At 49.1% G+C, this 17,102-nt stretch overlaps 1 protein-coding gene across 2 annotated transcripts in view; it reads right to left on the reverse strand.

Annotated features, from left to right (window-relative positions):
- SYNJ2 (synaptojanin 2) overlaps positions 1-15,116 on the reverse strand; it is a 117,541-nt gene extending 102,425 nt beyond the window's left edge. For both annotated transcript variants that reach the window (XM_025382885.1, XM_025382886.1), the window contains exon 1: positions 14,856-15,116. In XM_025382885.1, coding sequence (XP_025238670.1) covers positions 14,856-14,982 — 127 coding nt within the window. In that variant the 5' untranslated portion in view covers positions 14,983-15,116. The remainder of the gene's footprint in view (positions 1-14,855) is intronic.
- Between the last annotated feature and the right edge of the window lie 1,986 nt (positions 15,117-17,102).

Consider the following 17,102-nt stretch of genomic DNA (forward strand, 5'->3'; position numbering starts at 1 on the left):
GAAGGGAGGGGAGGGAGGAGGGGAGAAGGGAGGGGAGGGAGGAGGGGAGAAGGGAGGGGAGGGAGGAGGGGGGGAGGGGGAGGGGAGGGGAAGGGGGAGGAAGTAGCCAGGCCAACCCTTGGTGTATTAGTCTATCCTCACACTGCTATAAAGAAATGCCTGAGACTGGGTAATTTATAAAGAAAAGAGATTTAATTGGCTCATGGATCTATAGGCTATACAGGAAGCAAGGCAGCATCTGCTTCTTGGGAGGCCTCGGGGAGCTTCTACTCATGGCAGAAGGCAAAGAGGAAACAGGCAACTTACATGGCAGGAGCAGGACCAAGAGGGTGGGGTGGGTGCCACGCACTTTTAAACAATCAGATCTTGTGACAACTCACTGTTGCAATGACAACCCCAAGGGGGACAGTGCTGACCATTCATGAGAAACTGCCCCTGTGGCCCAGTCACCTCCCACCGGGCCTCATCTGCAGCACTGGGGATCACATTTCAACATGAGTTTGGGTGGGGACATAGATCCAAACCATATCACCTGGGGGAGGGAGGGCAGGCAGGTGGGTGGTGGGTGTGAAGATTCTGAGCAGGAACGAGTCAGGCTGCTGAATGCAGTGAGCCCAGGAAATGGTGGGAGATGAGGGTGGAGAAAGAGGCAGGGCAGAGGACCAGGGCTGTGTGGGCCTCAAGCAAGTCACTATGTGGGGAGCAGGGGAAGAGCCAAGAGACTAGTTAAAAGGCTGCCAAGTAGACCAGAAAAGCACATGGGGCAGTGGCTGCACTCTTGATGTAGCAGTGATAATGGGGGACTCGGTGGGATTCACCATCTGTTTTGGGGTGGTCAGGACTGGCTGGTAGGTTGGATGAGGCTGAGGAAGGAAGGGGAGTCAGAATGACTCACAGGCTTTTATTACGAGCAGTTGCCTGGATGGTGCTGCCATTAGCCAAAATGGGAGAATGAAGGTAAGAATAAGTTTGGATGTGGGGGGAGTCCAGCGATACTGTACAATCAGCCTGTTGCATTTTAGACAAGGCTCTTGTTGGAATTTAATTGGATTTACTCATCGATACTTGCACTTCTAGATTAACTGGAGAGGAACTGCCATCTCTGTAGTGTTGATGTTCCCATTCCAAGAACATGGTATGCCTTTCCACAGATGTGGGCTTCAGTCAGGTTCTATAGCTTTCTTCTTTTAGGCCTTACACACTTTGTTTATTCCCAGAAACTGTGGGGGAGTGGTATCTGCTTTTCCCATTACAGACTAATTGAATAATGATGGCATTACAGGAAGGCTATTGATTTTTATCTGTCGATGTTGAAAAGCGGCCAATAACTCCCTGTCTAGTGAACCACCAAGCAGCTTGTCACCCAGCTCCCGGAGGTGTCAACATTTTCCCATTCTTATTTCACCTACTCCCCGTCCCCACTGTGTGTGTGTGTGCATGCACGTGTCCGTCTGTCTCCTGGCACACGCCAAACAGATCCCAGACGAGGGATCACTTCAGTCGCAGACGCTCATTTCATGCACAGATTGGCATTTCCCGCACAGATGCTTCAGGATCTAGCTCTCAGCTTTCCTGAGTGTATGATCCTATCTTCCGCACTCAAAATACTTTAAGAGTGTTCAGGAGAAGAGAAGGCAGGCACAAGATGGAGAGCTCCCCCAGGAGGGCCCAGGAGAGCGGAGGTGATGGAACTGGAGTCTCAAGGTGCTCCTCTGAAGCTCACACACTGTTTTTTTTTGTTTGTTTGTTTTTTTAATAGGAGCACCCCTCAAGTCTTTGTTCCGGGTGTATTTTCTCTTTTAAGCCAAAATTGAGAAGCTCTCAGCAACTTAATTTTCCTGACAGTAAACTGAGCCTGAAACCTAAAAGGAGAAGATGCTGCCCAAGTCAGACACACTCAAAGGCCCTAGAAGTCTGGGGCTATTCATATGCAGTCACATTTCATCGTATTTTCTCATTGCCTGTATATAGTCTGAACGTAACTTGCTTTATGTTTTAAGGGTGAGCTCCAAATACCACTTCTGCAGTTGGCTGAATCACTGCCGCCCAGGCTGGGCAAAGGCCTTTGCCAGTTTTAGCAGGATGGGCAGTCTGGGGCCCATACTGTGCCTTCTGTGAATTAGAAGGAAGCGCCCCCACCCCGCAGATTCAGACACACAGAGCCACAGCCTGGAAAGCAAGGTGGTACGGGGCAATGGAGGGGCGCTCCTGGCCAGGAACCCCCGGACTCCCCGGGGTTTTGGAATTGTCAATATTTTCAACATCCTCATGGAAATCATCTCTCATCTATCTTCCCCTGTCAATAAGAGTCCAATTCTATCGCTTCTGGTTAAAATCAGTGTATACCACCAGACAGAATCTCTCAGGCCTCACCCAAAAATGCCATTTATGTGGTCTGCCTGGAGGGCGTGGCAGATACCCTTTGAAATGAAAACACAAGCTTCTGTCCGTCCACTCTGGAGACATAAGATCCCATCACGGAATTCCATTCCTGCAGCTCACTGCTGGCCCTCCCGTTTCCCATCCAGCTGTGGTTCTGAGCTCGCCACCCACCACCAGGTGGTCCAGGTGAAAAGAGAGGTAGCTCCCCTACCCAGAAGGGCCTTGTTACAAGGGCCTGGCTCAGGCCTGGGCAGCTCCAGCCTTAGTTTTCCAAGATTCCTTTCTTTATTCACATCATTTAAATAAAAAACAAACAATCTCCATTGTTGAAACAGATTGTGACAGCCAGAGTCACTGTTCTGCCCTGGAGCACGTGGACTGTCACTGCCTATGACAGCCTTCTAATCACTCGTCTCTGCCCAGCCGGTTCCACCTGACCTCAGCTTTGCTGAATCAGCAGGAGCTGCAGAGAACGGTCTCCTCCTCTTAAAGAGAATGTCTCCAGTAGACAATATTTATCAGTCATTGATAAGATTCATGGTAAAGCGGGGTTCATGCAACATATAAAACAGACAGTTTAAACAGATAAAGAAGACCACACATTTCCAGACAAACTCCCGGCTCCCTAGCCAAATGACAGTCCAGGTTACTTTAAAGAAAAAAAAAAGCTATGCAAGAATGAAAGTTATGTTTTTAAGAATGTCATGGCCCTCAAACTACGAAGCTACTACAATAAAACACCGGGAAAAACTGCCAGGACATTGACCTGGGCAAAAATGTCTTGAGTAATACCCCGCAAGCACAGGCAACCAAAGCAAAAATGAACAAATGAGATTACATTAAGCTAAAAAGCTTTTGCACAGCAGAGGAAACAATCAACAAAGTGAAGAGACAGCCCACAGAATGGGAGGAAATATTTGCAAACTACTCATCTGATGAGGGACTAATAACCAGAATATATAAGGCACTCAAACAATTCTACAGGGAAAAAAAAAAAAAATCTAATAATCCGATCCAAAAAATAAGCAAAAGATTTGAATGCACATTTCTCAAAAGAAGATATACAAATGGCAAACAGGCATATGAAAAGGTGCCCAACATCACTGATCAGAAAAAGGCAAATCAAAACTACAGTGAGAGAGCATCTCACCCCAGTTAGAATGGCTTATATCCAAAAGTCAGGCAATAACAAATGCTGGCGAGGATGTGGAGAAAAGGAAACCCTTGTACACAGTTGGTGGGAATGTAAATTAGTACAACCACTATATATGTTATATACTCTATATATGTCATGTACTATATATATGTTATATATGTTATGTTCTATGTTCCATATGAGTATAACCATTATAGAGAACATTTTGGAGGTTCCTCAAAAAACTAAAAGTAGAGCTACCATATGATCCAGCAGTCCCACGGCTGGGTGTATACCCAAAAGAAAGGAAATCAGCATGATGAAGAGATATCTGCACTTCCATGTTAGTTGCAGCACTGTTCACAATAGCCAAGATTTGGAAGCAACTTCAGTGTCCATCAACAGATGAATGGATAAAGAAAATGTGGTACATATACACAGTGGAGTACTATTTATCCATAAAAAAGAATGAGATCCTGTTATTTGCAACAACATGGATCGAAGGAGGTCATTATGTTAAGTGAAACAAGCCAACCAGCCAGGCGCAGTTGCTCACACCTGTAATCCCAGCACTTTGGGAGGCCGAAGTGGGTGGATCACCTGAGGTCAGGAGTTCGAGACCAAGCTGGACAACATGGTGAAACCCGTGTCTACTAAAAATACAAAAATTAGCCAGGTGTGGTGGTGGGTGCCTGTAATCCCAGCTACTTGGGAGGTTGAACCCAGAAGGTGGAGGTTGCAGTGAGCTGAGATCGCACCGCTGCACTACAGCCTGTGTGACAGAGCAAGACTCTGTCTCAAAAAAAAAAAAAAAAAAAAAAGAAGCCAGGCACAGAAAGACAAATATTGCATATTCTCACTTATTTGTGGGGTTCAAAAATCAAAATTGAATTCATGGACATAGAGAGTAGAAGGATGGTTACTAGAGGCTAGGAAGGGTAGTGGGGGGCTAGGGAGAAGGTGGGGATGGTTAATGAGTACAAAAAAAAAATAGAATGAATAAGAACTGGTATTTGATAGCACAACATGGTGACTATATAATTTAACTGTACATTTTAAAATAACTAAAAGAGTATAATTGGATTGTTTGTAACACAAAAGATTAATGTTTGAAGGAATGGATACCCCATTTTCCATGATGTGGTTATTACATATTACACGCCTGTATCAAAATATCTCATGTATCCCATAAATACATAAACCTACTATGTACCCACAAAAAACAAAAATTGTAAAAAGTCATGGCTCTTAACAAGCATCAGCTAAACCGGCCATGGAATCAGCACAGTCCATGATATTTTAATCAATACCTTGGCATTCCCAAAGTCAGCTTCAATTGCTTTTTATAAGTTTTTGCTGGTTGTAGGAAAGGGTAGACTCAAGGAGAGATAATCTCATGTATTTTCGTTAATTCATAAGCATCCCATAAAAAATGCAGAGCATCAGATTTCTAGGTTTAGCTAAGACCTCAAAGCCATTTTCGACTTTGCCTTGCCAGATCACATCTCCTAAGATTCAAATTTCTGAGTGGTTTATAATTTTAGGTGTGTAAAGTAGTGATGGTGAGGGTGACATATTTAGTTTTAAAACTTTTTTTTTTAAGACATATGGAATCTCAGAGTAGGAAAGACAACATAGATTGTCGTTCATTTGTTTTCAGATTAAGATACTGGGGCCGGGAGGGAATAACTAAATTTCCCCAATGGAAAGAAGAGCCCAAGGGGCCAGGGCTAGGATTCAGGTCTCCTCCCTCCCAAGCCAGTGCGAGATCCCGGTACTCAAAGCTGGTTGTGGACCAGCATCACCTGGGAGCTTGTTAGAACGACAGGCTCTCAAGGCCTACCCCAGAGCCAAGGAGGCAGGACCTGATTTGCTACAAGATCTCCAGGTGAGGTGAACAAGCAAGTTTTGGAAGCACTGCTGTCCCGGGCTTGTTGACTTAGGGTGAGGAGAGGAGGTGTTCTCGGCCAATCTCCTTAAGGTTCGTCCCTCACCTGGTCACAATGCACTCACCACTTTCTCCTGCAAATGTGTGTCCCAGGCTCCAGAGGCGTACTCTCTCTCCCCGTCCTTAGAATCACTCAGACTGCGCAGTTAAGCTAGGCAATCTCCATCTGTGATAGACCCAAAGCCTCTCCTGGCCTGGCACATGCTCCCTCTCTGAAAGCAAAAGTATTGACTTTGCAGCTGAAAAAGAGACTGGGGCTCGGGACGGGAGAGGCAGGCGCCCAGGGCTGGGATCTGGCTGTCCCGTTGCCCAAGGCTGTCTTGCAAGCCTCAGTTTTACCCACCGTGAGCAGCCACCTAGTTTCCTGTCCTCAGTGCAGAGAGGTGGGAAAGGAAAAGGTGAAGAGTTTGGAGGTGGTATCACTGGAACATTCTAGGTTCAGAGCTGAGGAAAGGGAAGGAAGTAGTTTGCCTCTTCCGGGTTACTCCCACCAGGCAGTAACAAGTCAATGCAGGACCACCCCTCGCCTTCACATTCACAGACAGGCAGCAGCAGCAGGGGTGAGAAACTGCATGGGAACCCGTGCTCACCTTAAATTTGACCATTTTGCTACATCTTGCCGGGGGTCTGGAGCAGCCTGGTCCTGCGCTGGGTCTGAGCAGCAGCCGCTAACAACCTGCCCTCTCCTGCAACCCAAGTCCCACACCAACGCCAAAGCCAGGAGAGCATTTAGAGCCAGAGTTCTGCTCAGGGAGACCACATCCTACTTCGAAGGACCCTGGGGACATGCGCCTTCATTTCCTAGCAGCTGTGATGAAGGAGCAGGGATGTGGGGCGAGGCCATGTTCTCAGGGGGTGCATAGGCTCACTGGAAACACACAACTCCATCTGAGATGGAAGGCTGGCTTGGGGCACGCCGGACACGGGCTCCACCAGCCCCAGCCTTGGGGAGAAGGAGGCATGAGAGAGTGGGCAGAGATGCAGGCTGCAGAGATGCACGAATACAACCAGGTGCCCGAGAGCCCCATGTCCTCAAAAACCTGCCTTAGAATGAAGCTCAGACCTTCGCACCGGAGCTGTGGAACTTGCTCCCACCTCCCGCGGTCTGGGCCTGGGGCACAAGCACAAGCTGCCCGTCTGGCTCTGTGACTGACAGGCTCCCAGTGAATCCGCTGCTCCGAGTCACCTTTTCAACCAGGAGGCTTTACAAGCAGTGGCAGCCTGCCAGCCTCACAGGCCAAGGGCACAGGCAGCGCAGCCCACAGGACCTGGCTGGGGCATCTAGCCTCCTGGCACAGCACCAGACTCACGCTCCGAGCCCAGCTCCTGCCTAGTGCCCCTTAGGGCAAGGCACAGTTCCGTCCACCAACTTGGCAGAGCCTCCCAGGCCCCCCAGAAAAGCCCACAGGGGCAGGAAGACACGCTCTGCAGGAGCCCCAGCACCCTCCCGCAGACACTTCTCCAGCTCAAACCCAGGGGCGTCTTGGAGCCGACCCAGTCCAACACTCTGGGTTTGCCAGGTCTCATGTTCCTTGAGAAGCCTGGGGCCTTGTAGCATCCTCTGCACTGGGGCACACTTTCCTCAGCACCTTGGGGCCGCATCAGCCTCTGCTCCCAGTGCTGGGAACATGTGTGTGGAGGCTCAGCTCTGCCTCCAGGAGCGTGGGCTTCAAGCCCACATGCTTCTCCCAGAGATCAAGCTTTGCCTTTGTAGTGCCACACCCTCTGCTCAGAAAGGGGCTGGCAGTTTCCCCAAGCGGGAACCTCCTCGATCAAAAGCGTATGTCAGATGAAAACCAAGATAAGCCAGAGACAACAGGACAAAGGGAGTCTTTTTCCATATATATACACACACACACACACATACACACACACACACACATACACACACACACACATATACACACACACACACACATATACACACACACACATATACACACACACACACATATACACACACACACATATACACACACACACACATATACACACACACATACACACACACATATATATATATATTCATTTTTTTTCCCTAAGAATGAGATTTTACTGAACATATTATTCTCTGGAGACTTCCAGTGGAGGTGGAGCCTCGGGCAAGTTCTTAAGCCTCTCTGTGCCTCAGTTTCCCCAAGTGTAAAATGGAGATTACTAGTACTTGCTTTAAGGATGAAGTTAATATATGTTAGCCACTTGGATCAGCACCTGGTAGGTGGTAAACACTCCATAAATGTCAGCTATTATGATCAAGTTGAACCAAAGTTTATTTAACCAGTTAAAAACTCAAAACAGCTTGCAATAAACATCCTTGAAGCAAAATGGGCTAGTGATCTGGGAATATTTCCTGAGAGAAACTTCTGCATGTAGAAGAGCGGAATAAGCACTTGCATACTGTTAAAGGTTTTCATTCACTTGTCTAAATTTTCCTCCAGAAAGAAAGAACAACTTACATTCACATGAACAGTGCCAGAAGGCTCCTGCCCGTGAGATCTTAAAAAGAAGCAGTGCCCTGAACTGGGCTGTTTCGTATGGACCTTGAGGGTGGACCCACTCTGCCCACTGACAGCCTCCTGTCCACGGTGTGTGGTTGATGGCACCGCAGTTCTGGGGGCTTTAAGTGTCACGTACACCCTCCCAGCCCAATTTGGTTTTCACCTCCAGGAGAGCTGGCCACTGACACCAGTGAGCCCTGCCCAGAAATGCTAAAGAGACTCTGATCAAATTTCCAAATCTGAGCCTGAGCCAGTTTACCCACGGCTTTAAGGACAATTCAAGTGGAAAGAAAACAATATATTCCCCATCCTCAGTGGCAAGGCCAAAGGAGCCCAGCAACAGAAACTGAGCAGCCAAAAAGCACAAAGGGGACGCTGAGCACCCCAGGAACTCTCGAGAACAGAGACACAGCAGAGAGACACGGGCTGGGACAGGTGCCCAGGGCAGGTCTGCCGGAGTATCTGCAGGGTCTGGGGCCAGGGTACTCGTGAGTGCTGCATCCTGTATGCCAAACTGTTAAGTTTTAAATCAAGCTAACAAAGTAAAACAGTTAAATAAAATAGGTTCTATCCTCCTACCTCGAGAAGTATGCTGCCATGAATACCTGGAAGGCCAGGTTCATGATGGGGCCAGTGGGGAGGGCGGCCCCAGCCTGGCCACCTTCTCTTCCCCCACTTCCCCCAACCTGGGCTTCATGCCCCCTTGCAGGGAGCCTCGTGCATACACACACGAGTCCCAGCTAGTGTGTGTCCAGTTCCACCTGTGACACATCCTTGCCACCCCAACGCCCGGGCCTGGGGTGGACACACAGCTGTACAGTCTGCCTGAGGCCCTGGGAGGGGTCTGCACAGGCTGAACTATGTGCTTAGCACACTCCAGCAGCAGGAGTGTCATCCAGAAAGGGGAACGCAGAGAACGCTCCGCCCACTCTTGCCCGGGGCTAGAGGCAGTGCCGTCAAAGGGTCCAGACTTTGTCCTCCCGAGCTCACCAGCAGAGAGATCCCTGTTCTTCCAGGCTGTGGTCGACCCTTCCCAAGTGGTCATTTTGCTTTTAAAAATGTGTCTTGGCCAATGTCTCAGAATCAGTTCATGCCACCATATCTGCTGTTGGCCACACTGAAATCTGCCAAGTAAATTTTGAACTTGCACAGCATGGTAATTATAGTTATATTCTGAAATCGCTAGGAGAGTAAATTTCAAATGTTCTCACTACAAAAAATAAGTGGTCAGGTGCGGTGGCTCATGTCTGTAATCCCAGAACTTTGGGAGGCTGAGGCGGGCAGATCACTTGAAGTTGGGAGTTTGAGACCAGCCTGACCAACATAGCAAAACCCGACCTCTATTAAAAACACAAAAATTAGCTGGGTGTGATGGCCCCTGCCTGTAGTCCCAGCTACTCAGGGGGCTGAGGCAGGAGAATCGCTTGAACCTGGGAGGCGGACGTTGCAGTGAGCCCAGATCACGCCACTGTACTCCAGCCCAGGCGAGAGAGCGCGACTCCATCTCAAAAAAGATAAATAAACAAATAAGTATTTGAGGTGATGACTACATTAATCATCTTGATTTAATCATTCCACACTGTACACATATATGATCACTTTGTACCCCATAATATATAATAATTATAATTTGTTGGCCCAGCACAGTGGCTCACGCCTGTAATCCCAGCACTTTGGGAGGCTGAAGTGGGTGGATCACTTGAGGTCAGGAGTTCGATACCAGCCTGGCCAACATGGTGAAACGCCGTCTCTACTAAAAATACAAAAATTAGCTGGGCATGGTAGTACACGCCTATAGTCCCAGCTACTCGGGAGGCTGAGGCCAGAGAATCGCTTGAACCTGAGAGAAAGAGGTTGCAGTGAACCAAGATTGTGCCATAGCACTCCCACCTGGGTGACAGAGCAAGACTCCATCTCAAAAAACAATACTAATTATAATTTGTCAATTTATAATAAAATTAAAAAATTGAACTTACATATCTAAATACAAATAAGGAAAAAAAAAAAAAAAGCCAACCCAACAAATTAGAATCTTGCCTGGCATTAAACAAACTAAATTTTAGGAGATTCATGTTTTTATAAAAAATATAGGGACAAGTGAAATAAAATTGGCAATATATTGATAACAGTCAATGCCGAACAACAGGCAGGCAGGGGATTCATTTTTCCCTCTACTTTTGTGTTTGAACATTTTCACAATTAAAGGTTAAAAGCCAAGGTTTTAAGCCACAGCCAAAACAAGAGCCTGGTAAGATCTGAAATCATGATCTTACAGGTAAGCTACAAAAACCACGGGGAAGGCCGGGCGCACTGGCTCATGCCTGTAATCCCAGCACTTTGGGAGGCTGAGGTGGGTGGATCATTTGAGGCCAGGAGTTTCAGACCAGCCTGGCCAACATGGTGAAACCCCTTCTCTACTCAAAGTACAAACATTAGCCGGGCGTGGTGGCACACACCTGTAGTCCCAGCTACTTAGGAGGCTGAGGCGGGAGAATCACTTGAACCCAGGAGGCAGGGGTTGCAATGAGCCGAGATTGTGCCATTGTACTCCAGCCTGGGCAACAGAGCGAGACTCTGTTTCAAAAAACAAAAACAAACAAACAAACAAACAAAAAACCCAGGAGAAGCACACACCATCCCAGTTTGCATTTTGTAAATACTATGCTGAGACAGCCGCCAGCTAGGAGAGGAGGCAAACCAGTCCTGGAGGCAGACAGACCACCGTGACCCTGGGTCCTGCTCTAGTTTCCCATGTCAGGGGCCCTGGAACCCTGGCCTGGTCCTACCTGTGGTTCCAACTTTGTCCAGGAGCATTTATAAAATGGTGACTCATTTGATTCTCTGTGGTCCTCTGTAGCAGATCAAAATTCCAATCTGTGACCAAATAAATCTGGCCATAAAGTCTGGGAAAGTGATCTAGGCAACAGTTCAGACTGAGTCCTGCTCTGCCCTGGGGCCATCTCACCAATTCAAACAAAGCTAAACAGAGATGTGGCCTCTGCACAAACAGCAGCTGGGAGAACCTGGGGGCCTGGTGTTTACACAGAACCTTCCCCCCCACCCCTAGAAGCTCAAAGTAATTCAGGGACACACATTAATTAACTTAATTAAATCTCTCAAGCTTCCTGCCCCATCCCTCCCTCCCTCCCTGCTGCCTGTTCACAGCAAAGCCAGGCTGGGCCGCAGGAGGCAGGACCTCACTCACACACAGCCTCGACCGTAAACACAGGGACACCCTCAGGCCCCGTTCCTGGGGGCTGCTGGAGAACCTTGAACTTTGGAACACTGTCGTTTACTCTGAAAATAGACAAAATCCATTAACAATAAGCACTTTTCCCTAAGTTTACAAGAGACAGAGACAGGAATAGGTTTTTGTCCCATGTGCAAATAAGGGAACATCTGTTTGCTAATTGTGGATTATTAGCCAGGGAAGCTGGTACCGGCTACGGGGCTTCCCTCCTGTGCTGAGAAGGCCAACTACCCTCCAGTCAGGTTCCTGAGACTTCATAAAATCCTTTTAAATCAATGCCAATACATTTGGCTTTTCTGCCTCTGGAATTTCTGCTCCCTCTGATCTACATAAAAGACAGAGTCACAACCTAATTCTTTTAGAAGCAGGAATTTGGAATAATTCCTTCAACAATCCTGCTAGCAGGCCAGATGGCCTAGTGTGAAGAATTCACTTTAGCACAGGACAGGTGAGGACAGGTTCAGATGGGAGGAGTCCAGCAATCAATGAATCATGGACCATCAATTTGTCCTAAAAATCACAGTCCAGTTCAAGCCCCTGTCTCCAGGCCTTGCCTGAAAATAATAAGGAACCACGCAGCCCCTTCGGTGAGAGGTACTTTTCCAGTTAGGATCCTTCAGGAATAAAATGTGCTATGAAGGGGCAGTGCCTGTGGTCATCAGGCCCACTCCCCTCATCTCTTCTCGCCCCTAGGAAAGCAGCCGTGTGCATCCGCAGCAGAGCAGGTCAGAAGTCAGAATGACTCAGGGGACGGGAAAGACCATTACCCAGCAAGCAATTACCCACAACTTCAGCCTCAGCCTCTCATTACTAACTGGGAGGGACCCCTCACAGGAAAACCACAGCTGAAAAGAAAAGGAAGCTACCCCCAACCCTGAACCTCAAGGAAAGGGTGAAAGGTCAAGATTAGACCACGAACTACGCCAGCTGTCACTAGTGTACTGTCCCATACAAAAGTAGAGATTGCAGCCTTCTTGTAAAAATTCATCTTCTCAGGTCAGGCGTGGTGGCTCATGCCTGTAATCCTAGCACTTTGGGAGCCCAAAGTAGGTAGATCACCTAAGTTCAGGAGTTAGAAACCAGCCTGGCCAGCATGGCAAAATCCTGTCTCTACTAAAAACACAAAAATTAGCCGGGCATGGTGGCGTGTGCCTGTAATCCTAGCTACTGGGGAGGTTGAGGCAGGAGAATCACTTGAACCCGGGCGGGGGTGGGGGTGTTGCAGTGACTCAAGATCCCACCACTTCACTCCAGCCTGGGCAACAAGAGTGAAACTCCGTCTCAAAAAAAAAAAAAAGAAAAAAGAAAAAAAAATCACTTTCTCCAAGAAAGGAAAGTAAAACAGCTAGCTAGCCCTTTGGAATACAGATGGGAATTTCAAGTTCAGAGCCATTTTATCCAATAGTGATACATTTAGGATATGTTGAAAGTTTGAAACAACTTTCTAGTAACAGAAGGCTCTCTCCTACAAATCTTCTCTGGACCAGCAAAGCCACCAAATGCTACAGCTGCTTTTTAAAAATAGTTTCATTTCACTTAAATAAAACAGACTTTAAAAAATTAAGTTTTCAGCCCAGACACAGTAAGTAGTTCATGCCTGTAATCCCAAAACTTTGGGAGACCGAGGCGGGAAGATCACCTGAACCCAGGAGTTCGAGACCAGCATGGACAACATAGTGAGACGCCATTAAAAAAAAGAAAGAAAAGAAAAGAAAAGAAAGAAAAAGAAAAAAATCAGCCAGGCGTGGTGGCACGTGCCTGTAGTTCCAGAGGCTGAGGTGGGAAGATCGCTTGAGCCTGGGAAGTTGAGGCTGCAGTGGGCTGTGATTGTGCCACTGCATGCCAGCCTAGGCAAAAGAAGAAGCCTCTGTTTCAAAAAAAAAAAAAAAGATTTTAAGTTTCTTCTACTGAAAAATGAATGCCAGGTTAAATGACAAATGTGGACTGCACATGAGTTGAAGACGAGCCAATTCCTTTCTTACATTCTCTGTTCTAAAATCTGGTATACTGTAATCACCAACGTGATGTAAATCTCAGCCCAAACTCCAGCTCCTAATGGAAAATATGCACTACATTACTGTCATTAATCATTTTTAAATCTTCACTTTTGAAAAAATAAAATTTTTCTAAGCTGCTTCAAATAATTCTTGAATGTGTATGAACCTGACTTAATGTTGCCGTAATCCAACTGAAGGACATTTTAATCTATTTGATGAAACAGTAGTTTTGTACCGTGAAATTAATCTTTTGCTTCTGATAAATGTGGTATGAAGTAGACATCTAAAATGGAATGAAAATTTCTGTGGTTTTCTTTTAAGGCCATACCAAATGACCAAACTTAGACTCTTTGGGACAGCACACATTGGAATAACCTGAAAATAACTTAATCTACAATTCGCTGCCCACTTTTGACGCTGAGAATACTGGAGACATTGGTTCAGTAATCAAGTGACTGAGAACAAGCTGGATAAATGCATGTTAATTAAATGATAAGGGAATCAGAAATAGGAGAGTCCTTCCAAGACTACATCTAAACTAGAGTCGACACACGCAAATGTGAAAACAAGGTTAGAGGCATCTATGAAGCATCCTACAAGTGACTGCCTGCTGCATTTGCTGACCACCTCAAGCACAAGTGACCCTGGGCTGCACCTTGTTTAGCTAGGAATACCGGGAAGCTGTTACAGCTGGATGCCTACTGGTGGGAGCCTACTCTCCGGTGTCCACATTTACAAGTCTAACAATCAGACCTGGTTTCACGTGCTTTGCTGCTACCCAGGCTTTCCTTATAATGGTGAGCACAAAACAAGGGATCCAGGTTACTGATACCAGGAAGCCATGCATTGAATGACATTACAGAAACAGCCACATAAAAGTCAGGTGGATGATGTCACCTTGGCAAGCAACTTTCTTAGCCTCTTCGGGCCTCAGTTTGCTCATCTGCAAAATGGGGATAATAATAACTCTTTAGTAGAATTGTCAGAATGAAGTGAGATAATGTCCTAAAGCCCATAGCACAGTGCCAGTTTCAAGGCTTCTGAAGTCCATAGGTGAAATTCGCTGGCTTGGCAGGATCTAAGACAGCATAAAGGTAGGGTCATGGTATATTTGCTTACAAGTTCTATAAATTGCACTACGGATGCTTCTTGACCAAGTATTCACGTGAGACAAAGGTGCCATCAGCAGTTTCTCCAGAGCCTTTTTGGGGCTTTGGTCCCCATCCCCTCCAGGAGTGGAACCGCCAACACAAACCAAAGGGCAATCACTGGTTTCATCAACAGGTGCAAAAGAAAAGGCGCCTGGCACAGGGTCAGGCCGGCTCCTCAGTCAACCCCAGGGGATCCTCATGAATACGCAAAGCGCCCCAGCCGGCTCTCCAGCAACCACATCCTCTGGCCGCGCGGGCCGGAGATCCCCGTGGAGGGGCGGCCGGCCTCCGTGCACCACCCGCCCAGCCCGAGCGCTCTCTAGAGTCCCCAGTCCCACTTCATTCAAAAGGCCACCCCTCTGCGCGCGACCCCCACGCCCCGGCAGTCCCCGCGCCGCCCGATTCCCTCGGGAAGTGGGGTACCCGTCTTCCCAAGGCTGGGCGAAGGCGGGCGCCCTCTCCTCCGGGCGTCGCTGCCCCCGGGCCGGACTCACCCAGCGTGGCCACCGTGCCGGCCTCGAACAGCAGGCAGTCGCCGCGGCCGCGCGCCTCCAGCAGCACGCTGCAGTCCCCCGCGGCCCCCAGGCGCCCCAGCAGCCGCAGCCCTTTGCTCAGGGCCATGAGGGGTCGGGCCCGCTGCGGGCGGAGGCCGGGGCCACGTCCCCCCGAGGGCGCGCTGCCCGCTACAGCTCCCCGCGCGCCCGCAACTTCCCAGAGTTTCACTTTGCGCCGCCGCTCCCGCCGCGCCAGGCTCCTCCCCGGCCTCCTCCCGGCCTCCTCCCCTTCCTCCTCCTCCCCACACCCGCCTCCCCGGCCTGGGGCAGGTGAGGGCTCGCCGCCGCCTCCCGCCGGCCCCGCGCTCCCCCCAGCGGCCAGGCAGCTGCGCGAGGCCGCGCCCCGGGGCTGAGGCTTCCCGTGGGCGGGCGTGGAGCGGAAGGGCCTCCCAGATGCCACGCATTCCTCGCCGCGGAGGAGGATGCCCCGCGTGGGGCGCCCCCGAGAGCCGGGCCGCGATGCTGGCCGCCCGCAGCCTTATATGGGCAGCCCGGCCCCGGAGCCCGCCAGGCTGGACCCGCTGACTGCTCCCGCCGGGGGCGCTCCGCCTCCCTGTGTGGTCGGCTCCTGCGACCCTGGACGAGTCCTTTCGACTTGCGACTTGCGTGCCTCGGTCTCCCTGCAGTGAAGCGGGGTCATAACTGCGCCTCCTTCGGCGAGGAGAACTGAGTTAATTGGCGGAGACGCTTAGCGGGTGCGGAGCGCGTGGAGCGGGCTGGAGAAAGGTTACTTTTCACTAGCGTTCTATTGCGGAGACTGTTGCGGTCACTGTCCCCGCCAGGGAGAGGTGTTGGGGGTCAACGGTGCGTTGTCGCGAAGAAACCTGGAGCCGTGATCCCCAGACCACGACCCCCACTTACCACGTGACTCTGACCTCTCTGCGCGCCACCTTCCTCTCCTGTCAGATGGTGACAGCGCCTCTCCCACTGGCCCTGGACACCGGCGCGTGTACGCTGGAGTGTGGCCTCGCAGCCCAGTCACCTGTGGCCCGGCCTTCTGGCGCCGGGTTCTAGCGCCGAGGCTCAGCCTGTCAGAGCTGCAGGGGAGGTGGAGTGGGGATGGGTGTTTAGGGCTGAGTTGGAATCACCCTTTGGGGTGGTTTGGCGGCTTAATTGGCTTAATTCCCTTCTCTTGTGATGGGTACGTGGGGAGCGGGGATCGTGGAGAAGCCTCCATCAGCTGTTTCCATCCCGCCGGCAAACGAACTCAGTTCCGCTCTCACCCCATTCTGCTGCACTGGGCCAAGCTGTTTGTCTCTGGGACTTGTCCTAGGAAAGGCAGAGCCCCCAGAGCCAAGCAGAACATTGCCATGCCCCTGCAGACATTCAGTAATGACCAGACAAGGGGACAACCTCTCAGGGGATGATTCGGTAATAAATTTGAGCAACCCCAGCAGAGATCATCTTGACCCTCAGCCCCTTTCCTTGCCCACAAACTTGGCCCAGGTCAAGCATGATGTGCTCAATATCCCAGGCGTGATGCTCATCAGCTGTCGGAGCAGCTTCTTTCTGTGTAAATGGAAATATTACTACCTCATGAAAACAGTATGCCCATTCAGTGAGGCATATGAGCCTGTGGCCCACTTTTTGACCCCAAATTCACTTCTTCCTGGAAGCCTTCCTGGAATGCTGAGGTCCCAGATAATAGTGCTTATATAACACCCAGATTATATATTTTTTATATATATATATATATATTGCTTGAGAAGTGTTTTTATATCTTTTCTCTTAGCCCTATTTTGCAAATTAAGTGGTAAGGCCTTAGGGAGGGGACCCAGTCTTCCATTTATTTCTCTCTCCTCTTTCCTAACTAGCATCACATAGTCTAAAATCCTGCACAGTGGCATATCATACGTATTTTAGAAATTTTCCTGCAGTCAGGACCAGCACTTGAACTTCACAGCTTATAGAATCCAAGTCACCATCAACTGTAAAATGAACCACTATTTTATATACCACTGAGAAGAAAGAAAGAAAAAAAAAGCTTCCAATTAAACTAGAACATGCCACTGAGAGTCATCTCTGCCCTGATGTAGACAATGTTAAAATGCACATGTCAGACTCAAGGAACTGCAGCGGCTGTTCCTCTGTCTCTGAGAATTGGCTGGGTGAGCCAAGAGCCTGCTGGGTTTTGGGGCCTCTGCTCTCTGGTTTCGGGTGGGACAGCCCACCTGGGCAACAGAGGGA

The sequence above is a fragment of the Theropithecus gelada genome, chromosome 4 (genome assembly GCF_003255815.1).
Source record: "Theropithecus gelada isolate Dixy chromosome 4, Tgel_1.0, whole genome shotgun sequence".
Taxonomy (NCBI): Eukaryota; Metazoa; Chordata; class Mammalia; order Primates; family Cercopithecidae; genus Theropithecus; species Theropithecus gelada.